Raw genomic sequence first — 11,058 nt, forward strand, 5'->3', positions numbered from 1 at the left:
CAAGCATAAACATAACAAGCCTTTTAGTTTCTTCCACATATGAAGGCGTTCCACAGGCGTACTTGAGTGCAGCAGTAAAATGGGATGGACTGCATAGCGCCGCAAACTGTAGCCTGTCGTTACGTGCTAATGCTGGAAAAATCAAAGTGCATTTTCAACTGCAGGTGGAGGAGGCCTCCTCTTTGTGTCTTTGAGCAGTAGTAGGACAGTGGCTCAGGATCATTTAAGTCAGTGGGAAGGGAAGTCAAGACATTTGTGGGTCAAATGTTTTCAGCAAGACAACTGAGGTTAAAAATAAAATTTCAAAAGTAGTAGTAGAAAAAAAAATCATGAAAAGGATTTATGCAAACACTGCATAATTCTCGCACGTCGTCCTAATGTGACAAAGTTGAAGTAGAATTGTTTGAAGTTGATTATCATCATTTTAACATAGCAATGTATTCCATTTTCCATATTCACACACATAAAAAAAAAAAAAGTCCATCTGTTAGCATATGCTTTCGAGTTCTAGATGTACCATGTTTAGGACTATCCTAAAAGTATTCCAAGTCTAGGATGCATTTCTCTCAAGTGAACACACCCTTGTTAGGATATCAGAGCCCAGGCCTAAATCCAATTTCCAACATCCAAGTTATTTGTAAAAAAAAAAAAAAAAATGAGTTTGCTAATATCAAGTCAAGCAGTTTTGGGTCTGATGGATGGAAGGTTGATTTTTTGGGGAGAGAATATAAGAAATCTCATTTGTAAGGTATTCCTGAAAAGTTTGAGGGCCCCTGTTCTAATCAAGTATCCATTAAGTGGGGGGAAAAAAAGTATTCATAGTTTGAACCTCTTATTGTAACAGGCTTTTCACATTCACTATAATGAAGACCAGAAAAGCTGTGAGGCTTAGAGAGCCAATAAAGCATAACAAGGTTGTTGTTTTTGTTGTTTTGTTTTTTTTGCTTCGCACTTAAAGGTCAACCTCTGAGGCTTGTGCTTGACATTTCAGCAAAATGAATGACTTTAAGGCACCGTGACGATTGGATTAAAGCGTCCGTCCGTGTTGCCACGTGCATGCCCTGCAGTTTCTCTTCCTCCTCACCTGAGAGTTCTGAAAGTCGACTATCACTCACAGGTGTGGGATTGGCAACACAATCCAAAAGGTTATTCGACCTTTTGATCAGAAATGGTGACCGCATCCAAAGTCCAATAAAGCAAGCATTAAAAAAAAAAAAAAAAACTGTATTGAAGGGTTAAAAAAAACCAACAACAACCTAGCCGTAATCTCCAAATAATTTCTGGTCATCTTTCTCTTTCAAACTTGCAGCAGCTGTTGTTCAGAAGTAAACTAAGGCAGTGGTTCTCAAACTGGTCCCTGGTTCTGGCATTTAGGGGTATGTATACCTTGTGGTTTTGCTTAATTGATGTGAAGATTATAGGGGGTCCTCAAGACCCAAATGGTTCGAGAAGGGTCATGTATGGAAGAACTGTTCAGATTTGTTCGTGCTTGGGTATTTTAGTACATGTTGCCATTGTTGATTGACGCCCACAAATTGTCCAACAAACTGTATGGAATCTATATGGAGGATAACGATGTCCACCATAATTAGGGAATCTTTTTTTTTTTTTTTTTGGTGGCACACTACAAAGTACCTTTCACTTAATGTGTTCAATGACGGCCATATCGCCTCTTTCCAGGTCCAGACCGTTCATAAACAAGCCGCAGTTTCGGGTCAGATGTGACGTCAGGCCAGGTAGCCCCGCCTCTTTGTCGCTCTTTTCCCGTTCCTCGCTATGATTGGCTGACAGCGTCCTCCGTGGGAGCGCAAATTCTGGGGTTGGGCTAAAACCCAGCTCGGACGACAGTTTGCGCTTAATGGAAGCAGCCCGTTGGAATTTATCGTAAATTTCAACGCTCACTCGTCGGCGCGTTTCCTTCAATTCCGCTGACACGTTGGCTGTCCATTCGGCCGCGTGAGCCCGAATTTCTCCAACCTGCAAAGAAGATAGTTGCAATTAGAGATATAACACAGACAACCTTTCATTCACAGTTGTATCAAAGTCATAACTGCTTAGAAAATAAAGGAGTGCATCAAATTATTTTTATTAAAACAAAAAACATGAACCAGGTTTGAAATGCATTCTGAAGCTAGTTATAACCCCGTTTTGTCCGTTTTGGTAGCCAATCAAAACTGTGATTTGATTTTTTTCCCGTAAAAATAAAAAGTAGATGTAAAAAAAGCATAATGAGGAAATATTTTGTAGACTGAATTGGAGGGATTCAGAAATAATATACAATAACAAAACAAAAACAATAATAGGAAACATTGTAGTCCAGTGAAATTCACATTAAGCAATGTTGCTTCAAAAACAAAAACGAATGCATCTTTAATTGTATAAAGTATCTAAAATATAATATATTGTTTTGCTTTTTATTTATACTAATAAACCTGGCTTCATTTTTTGCCAAATAACTCTTCTGCCTCCCCTCTGGAGAAATGTCCACTCATTTGCATAAATTGTGTTATATTTATAGCAGCAATGAGTCAAGATGCATGTTCAGATAAGGCTTTATGCAAACTCTCTCTGGAGAGACTCAAACTAATAACCTGCGAGTGTCTGTAGGTTGCGTAAAGTCAATTGGATCACAGAAACATTTCGTCATTGAAACCAAGTTAGGAGGGTGACAAAAGTCTGCTGGGGCATGGCGCCGCACTTGGAAATGAAAAACTTCCCATTTACAGTACAAGACACTGCACTCAAAAGAGGGGGGGGGGGGTGCTATGTTACATAATATTCTGTATCAGTTGTGGACAAAGTGGTGAGTCACACGCGGTACGGACTTCAATCTGGATGTGTTTTGTTTTCTTAAACTGTTCTCAAACTTTTTACACAAGTATCACCATAATGCTCAACAAAATACAGTCCCAAATTACGAAGGATGAGATTTTAGTCCTAAAAAGCGTATTTACTGTCTTTAAGTTAAAGATACTGTAAAAAAATTGTAAAGTACATAAAAACCTAACTAAACTTAAGCTACAACTGAGCTTTTAAAATGTAAAGTCAAATATCCATCTAGCCATCTAAATCTACCCGTCCATCCATCCATCCATCCATCCATCCATCCATCCATCCATCCATCCGTCCATCTGTCCATCCATCCATCCGTCCATAGCATGTATAATACTGTGTCGAATATAATGATAATGTAATCTAATAATAACTAAACCTCTTCTTTGGTCCTCCTCGATATGACTCTTAACCAGTCTCCAATCATGCTGAGGATGGCGGCAAAGTAGGCAAGTCCGACCAGAATCCAGAACCACACTACCGGTTTGTAGTAGTCCAAGTACTCTATATCTGACCCTCCTGTAAGCAGAGGTAGAAGTATTCACATAATCACATGTGAGGCAAATCACTTGTTTTTTTTTCTCAACAATTTTACCTGCAACAAAGTCCCCGAACCCGATAGTGGTCAATGTAATGACCACAAAGTAGAGCGACTCCAGCGCTGACCAGCCCTCAATGTGTTGAAAGATGACTGCCGGTAGCGCCACAAACAGCAAACAGCCAAAGAGCACAAACAGCAACGTAGATATGACCCGGATCTTCGTCTGACTGACGTTCCAGTGCTGCACGAAACGCACATGAGGTGAGTGAGCACACGTTATGTGACTGCTGATAGATTTGGGATGGACTTTACAGAACACAGTTGGGTCCGCTTCTTTCAATTTGTTCTTTAATCCAGCCCACTGAGCGTAACATAGACAAAAGACAACAAAGTGAAACCATTTATAATTTCATAGCTTTTACTTCATTACAATAAATAAATAAATAAATAATATTCTAATAGGATCTAAACAGCTTCATTAAAATGATTTCTTTAACAAAGATGACTTGGCAGTTTTGCTTGAGAGTATTCATTCATTTGACAGTTTCATATTTCTTTCTGAAGAATTGTTATATAGTTGTTTGCAGTAGTGTAAAATTACCAAGCAATAGGGTGCTTTCAATGCCTTATTTATCAGAGTCAAAATATTAGAAACAGCTCATTTTTATTATCTGATTGATTATCGCTTCTAAAGTGTTTTAAACCAAAAAATCCAAATTCCATGCTAAATACAGACATTGTGCAATATGACATCACCATGAATACCCTTGAGAGCGCTTGTGACTGACACTAAAGCTGTCGTCTAAAACCCATCTGTGTTCAAAGCCATTAGGCTCTTAGGTGGGTGACACAATGACCTTTTGTCCTAATTGTCTGCAGCCTTTGTCATCATCATATTTGTCTCAGACACCCATGGGATCCTTTCATCGTTCAGAACAAAACTGCAGACTGGACAACATAAATTTAGGCATGGACTAAAGAGTCCAGCCCAACCCTTGACTGATTAAAGAATTGATTAGGAGGCTGTGTCCCAAGTTGGGTTGACATTATGGTCCGACTCGGTCATTGGAAAAAAAATCTGCAATTATCTGTTCTTCAATATAGTTCAATATAATTTTATGTTTGTGTGAGTGGGTTGCCAATAAAAGCCATACTTCACGTCCTGTCACAAACCTTTAGTGTGTGAATGAGTAAAACTAAAACTCAAACTGTGACCCTAAAACTCAATTGGAGACCATCAACCTGAGCTTTGCGCAGGATGTCACTTGTGTAACGGTGATTGATTGACATTCAATTTCAGTATTTACAAGTTGCTCCAGATTTATATGAACAAGGTTCTTTGTCTTGTACCTGAAAGGTCTTGGCGTGTCACGCTGTCAAGAGTGCTTTTGTGTAAATTATTCAGAAGATCTTTTGCGGACTGTAGGTGTATGCGTGTACGACTGTGTACACCTTCACTCACCACAAACATCTTCTCTACTCTGGCGATGATCTTTCCAAAGATGGTGCCCAACTGGTCGCCCACTCCGGCCAGGAGGAAGCCGAAGAGTGGGATGCCCAGCAGAGCGTAGACGATACAGAAGATTCTCCCGCCCTCAGTGTGAGGAGAGATGTTCCCGAAGCCTGCAGAGAAGACAGAGAGTGGACTTCGGAACAGGTTTTAGGTTTTACTATTACATTGCGGGATTTAGCTTCACACTGCTGGTGTTATGTTGTGATTTTCTGGAATGAGTATTTATTTAAGGTACATATGCTCTTTGTCTTGAAGCTGTGATGGAGGGGAGTTTTATTGTCATCCTACTGGCTACTAACTCCAAGTTGAAACAATTGGCGGGAGACAATTGTGGTAAATGTGGTCCAATGCTGATGAGTTTAAATGAACACTAACAACAAAATTGGACCAACCAAGTCAATAAGTGGAGCACTGTCCACAGTACAAATAGTCATTGGTTGACCTTGCAATGTCGTAATTGCATTGGAATCAGCTGCCGCCAAAGAAGTCACAAGTCGAGGGAGGCGAGAGAAGGGAGAATGGATAAAAGCAGGGAGTAAAAGAATGTCGTGCGCATGCAGACACACAAACACACGTATGGCCATGAGAGTGCCACTGTGCACTAGTATGATTACTTGCAGGAAGCAGAGGTCAGATCGATGACAAAAGTAACATCCTCAACATCTTACAGTATTAAATCTGTTATGCAACAGCTTATTTGGGGAGTGCACACACACACACACACACACACACACACACACACACACACACACACACACACACACACACACACTCCAACCAAATTCAATGGATTAATTTTATTATAACAATCAATTATTATGATTATTATGATTATTATGATTATTATTATTATTATTATGAGTAGCGATTGTGTGTTTTCGCATACTTGTGTGTGTGTGTGTGTGTGTCCTACCAATGGTGGTGATGACAGTCCCGGCAAAAAAGAAGGCAGAGCTCAGGTCCCACAGGCTGCTGGGATTGGTGAGCGTTCCAACAGGGTTTACTCCCGAGCGGATGGCCGACACGACTTGCTGGAGCGAAAAGAAGAAGCAGACACAACTTTAAGTGTCTTGACAGTGTAGCACATTACAATGGAAAGGCAGATCAGAATAATATGATGAAACGTGAGCAAAGTTAAAGCTAAAGGTCAATGAGACTTATTTTTACACTTGTAAGAGACTCAAAAATGTCAAAAAGCAAGAACATGACTCAAATTCAGAAAGCCCCCTTCACTATCCTAAGAACTGTGACTCTGTCATCAAAAGGTGAATAGTTTTATTTGATTAACGTTGGCCACATTGAAGGGATTCCGTTTTTTTCTGTCCAATAATTTCTAATATTGGAAATGATTATTAATGCAAATCATTGGAGGTCAACAAGGATCTCTGTATAGATTTTGTTCAACCTCAAAGTTTCCTACGGCTGAGAAAACACGGAGCTGTCCAGGGTGCTGAATATACTGCAGCGACAATACACAAGTTTTTAGTCTTTAATCATCTTATTATTATTATTTGTTTTTTCAAGAACAAAATTTGGCATTTAAACAGAGATTTGTCAGCATTTTTCTCCCCACTGCATACAGACAAAAATGTAAATGCAAATGTAAATATTTCACCTTAACCAGATCCTCCAGCTGGCTGTGGTTAACACAGGGGTGTTTAGCAAGAAAGTCCAACTTTTGAGTCAAGATGGCCAAGCGTTGAGCACTGATGGAGAAAGATGGCAAAAGTATTTGTCACAACTTTTCACCTCATTCAACTCATTTGCATAGACACAATTATAAATATTTGCTTCGGGGCACCAAATCCAATTATCTTTACATTTGTTTAGTTGCTGAACTTTCAACTTTCCTGGATTTACAGACTCAATTCATACTACTACCACTTTTCCTACTTTCGATTATAGTAGCTGGAAGGAATTTCGTGTCAGTATTTGTCCATTTTCAAAAGACCTGATTTTCTCCAGGCCTAACTTTTTGTTTGTGGAAACAGGTTCGCCTAGACAGCACAACCTGCCTCTCAAAAATTTTGGGACCCTCCAGAAAGAGTGTAGCAGTGCTCCAGGACCCTCTTTACCCTAGTAAGTTTTTTTTTTTAAATGCAGGAGGTATTTTTTTTCTTTTAAGTTAATAGGAAAATTAGTTTTTTAGTTTAATAACACAAACATGTTTTAATACTAGTTTTACCTCTCATGAGGCTGTTCCAGGGACCTGAAGACGGCCGCTCCCATCACCAGGTAGAAGACAATCAAAAGAAAGATGGCAGTCACAGTCTTCCTTTTCATCACCGTGGCAACCACCTGCAATACCTCAACTGTTCAGTCAGCCAACACGTGCGTTGGAAAGAAGGTAAGGAACAAAAGCACGATGACAGTTTCGTCGCGTCCTACCTCGCTTTCCTCTCGTGGAGTCAGCGTGATGGACTTTGTGGAGAAGGAGAGGCGGGGCTTGGTGTTGTGGGTGGCTGATTTGGGGTCCAGTAAGTCTGGAGCTGCCACTGTCGAAGAGGGGGGGGAAAAAAAAACAAAAAAACATTGCCTTGAATTGTGTTTTCCCACACTGTCTCACTTCACTTACTGCGGCCATTTAGTTGTTAATTTTAGAAGTCTTTATAAATAAATCACAGACAAGGCTTTGAAATGGCCTTTCAGTCTGAACACAAGAAAACACATGAATCACTCGCTTGCCTCTTTTTTTAATGACACCATTTTTACAAGTAGAACGACACAGTAAACACCAGTGAATGCGCACCAAAAGCAACATTTAGATTTGCTTCATATTGCAGGATGATTGTGTTTTGCAAATATTTTCACCAAGTAACACATCAAATCATTTTTAGCTCTCCAGTACTCCAAACATTAAAATAGCATCGTAGGCCTATGTGTTCATATGTGTTCAGGAAAAACAAGGGAAATTTTCTTTCAAAAATATATTTCATAATACTATGAGCCACGGTAACATTATGTATAGTTTGAACAAAATTTATCAAATTAAAACATGAATATGTTTATATGTAAGTGATCTAAAAATTGTAACATAATGATTGTCTGAAATCAAACAGCTAAAAAAAAATTAGGTTCTTCTTGAACACCGCTGAACTGTACGTAACAAATGTGTGCTACTGTTAAAAAAAAAGTTGAAGCCATTTTGACGCTACACAATCAGTGATCGCCCCCACATACCACAAGAGAGGCACAATGAATATGATTTTATTCACTTACAGTGGTTTATAAAAATGTGTACCAAAAGACCTCAACCTTATTGTTGCTCTGCTGTTTTTGTGCCAAAAACAGACAATCATCATAAAGTATAGTACGTAACGCCTGATCTAATGACACACAATGCAAAAGTTGTCTTAACAAACTAAACATTCAGTGTGGCAGCATTTTTATGATTGTAATAATATAAAATAAGACCATTATGCTGATAGAGTTTTGGGGTAGACTCTCACTCAACAAAATGAAAATATTTCTGAACGTTATAAGTCCAGCGTATTGTCACAATTTTAAATGTAATGTAAAATATAACTGCAAAATACTATCGACAGGATCGATTTCAAGAATTAAAAAAAATATTCCAACGACTGCTACTCACTTCTGGATGAAGCCTATCCAATGCCCTCCGCGCTCCTCTTCTCCTCATCCGACACCCTCACTGCGTTGAGGGGAATCGTTCCTCCTCTCGGTCTCTCCTCCCTGTGATACTGAGGCCTCCTCGTCTTCCTCCCCCTCCTGGTCTTTATCTCTCCTCCGCTGAAGCCGAGCCAGCAGCTGAGTGGTGTAGGAGCTCCACGTGTGCCTGCAACACAAGTGTTGTTTTGCTCTCCGGCATGCACGCTGCTCCACTGCGCTCCCTGAGTGAAGGAAGGATGGGATAAAACAGAGGGAGGAGCAGGAGGAGGAGGAGAGAGATGGGTGGAGAAACATACACATGCATGCACAAAGAAGGAATTTCCACACATTATCACATGTGAATTGATTGAATACTTTATTCCCCACCTAACATAATGAATTATTACAAAAGTTTGGGATCACCCAGACAAATTTATCTTTTTATGAATAACGTTCATTTATACCCGAAGGAATTGGGGTCACTTAGAGCTTGTTGTTAATTCATTTTTTTTGAAACTTATAAAAATATGTGAACTAGGACTTGGCAAAATGATCCATTTGAAAGGTGCCTGGAATGTGTAGCGGCATGCTGAGCTGGCATTGCCATCCGCATGATTGGTGTCCCCGTTGGCTCTCTGACACTGTTGAGGCTTCTGCGGATCATAAATTCAGAACAATTTAAATCTTAATGTTTCCACCTGCTGGGTTCCCACCACAAAAACATTCATTACACGCCCATTTACTCTGCCAAAGATAGGCATGTGTAGGTGAATGTGTGTGTGTGTGTGTGTGTGTGTGTGTGTGTGTGTGTGTGTGTGTGTGTGTGTGTGTGTGCGTGTGTGTGTGTGTGTGTGTGTCACTTAGTTACACACTCAATGATGTGAACAGCACATGCATTTATTTCTCCAGTGTCTGTTGCGTATTTGATACAACACAGCAGCAGAGTGAGCACCAATAAATAATTGCATCATATGCAAAGAAATTCTTAGTGAATCTGCCAGTGCATTCTTTATGATGACCGCAAGAGGGAGACTCCAATAGGTTATCAGGTAGAATCAAAGTCTGTGTGGGGAAAAAAAAAAAAAAAAAAAAAAAAAGTAATTGCACATGTCAAATATATTCAGGTGAAATAAGTGTCCACAAATAACTGTGTGGCCAAATGACCATTGAAGGCTGCAGGTCATCACGTCTTGGCAGCACGCTGGGCTGCAATTAGTCTCCCATGTTGAAGCGGAACAACAGTGTGGGTTGTACAAGAAGTACACTCACTGGTGTTGCCAGAGTGCAAGAGAAACATCCTCTCTGTGGCAATTGTGTGCGTGTGTGCGTGCGTGCGTGTTATTGTACTGCAACACAATTGTAATGGCCAGAAACTCATAATAATAGGCTTGTGGAATGTGATGGCAACTAATTCAAACAGACCCAAGAGTATAGAAATGTCTGGCATCTGTGAGCGTGTGTGTGTGTGTGTGTGTGTGTGTGTGTGTTGTCCATCGTCTAATTCATGCCAGACTGAAACCATATAAAACCGTATCTAACGAGACCCAACATGCCGATCATTGAGTGTGTTGTTATTGTAGGCACAATTTGTATTGTATTATAAAGCCAAGCCTCATAGAATAGATTTAAAAAAAAAAAAGTCTACACACCTTTGTCCAAAAGTCAGCTTTTGTGTTAGAAAAAAGATGACACATTTATTTATTTATTTAGTGAAAGAAAATCTCCTGAAGCACAAACTGAAATGCGAACAGGAAAAACATGTTATTTCCAATGAAACAAACAAATAAAGAACTTTTTGTCCCTAATTTCACAACACTTCAGCACACCTACAGTGGGGCATGGTGCTGGCGGCATTATATCATACAGGTGAGTACAAAACGTTTTGAGGTCATTTCTTCTTTGTTTCAGTTTTGAATTAGAAACAACAATATTTGAAGAAGGGTGTGTAGAGTTTTTTTGCATTGTATTTTACACGGAAGAATCTCACAATAGTCTCAATTGCTAGTGTGCATCACTTCATGACTGGTTGAATGAATGGCAACAAATGGATTCATGTTTCCCTGTACATTCCGTCATCTATGATGAACATTTATTCTTGTTTCTCATGTCACTGGCATAAATGGATGGACGCATTTGTAATAAATAAATGATACTTTTCTGACGAGCTAGTGAAATTGAATATTTTCCCGATGATCTTGCTCAAATGTGCACAGTGGTTGAGAATCATCATTTTTATTCGATATAACACAAACAATATTACCTGACACCGTAAGACATTTATTATTTGGATTGTCACAGGTTTTTTCATTAAAAAGCATTTCAAAGAGTTGAAAGAGCCTCACGGGTGCATGTTAGTGTTCTCATGTGCGACCCCTGCGACACAAATCATTGTTCATTTAAGCCATTATATGCCAGATCGTGTGTTGATGTTAAATTGGGGTCCAGGCCTAAATATAGCTCCCATGGTTTGGACTGTTGAGGCCCACAAAATAGTACAAGTTAATCCATGTTATGTAACTGAGTGGAGGTGGAGGGGCTTCCAAATGGGACCTGCGCTTGAGTG

The 11,058-nt window shown here is 39.6% G+C and overlaps 1 protein-coding gene across 1 annotated transcript; it reads right to left on the minus strand.

Annotated features, from left to right (window-relative positions):
- Nucleotides 1-1,483: 1,483 nt before the first annotated feature.
- On the minus strand, nucleotides 1,484-10,335 carry kcnk2a (potassium channel, subfamily K, member 2a). The gene is made up of 10 exons (XM_085907198.1): nucleotides 10,326-10,335; nucleotides 8,540-8,737; nucleotides 7,275-7,381; nucleotides 7,072-7,184; nucleotides 6,502-6,592; nucleotides 5,800-5,917; nucleotides 4,836-4,996; nucleotides 3,428-3,614; nucleotides 3,212-3,351; nucleotides 1,484-1,977 (listed from the first exon to the last, which is right to left on the minus strand). Exons 1-10 carry the CDS (start codon nucleotides 10,333-10,335, stop codon nucleotides 1,639-1,641), a joined length of 1,464 nt encoding a protein of 487 aa, XP_085763324.1. The 3' UTR covers nucleotides 1,484-1,638.
- Nucleotides 10,336-11,058: the final 723 nt, after the last annotated feature.

This window comes from Syngnathus leptorhynchus, chromosome 3, assembly GCF_054491065.1.
Source record: "Syngnathus leptorhynchus isolate UIUO chromosome 3, UIUO_Slep, whole genome shotgun sequence".
Taxonomy (NCBI): Eukaryota; Metazoa; Chordata; class Actinopteri; order Syngnathiformes; family Syngnathidae; genus Syngnathus; species Syngnathus leptorhynchus.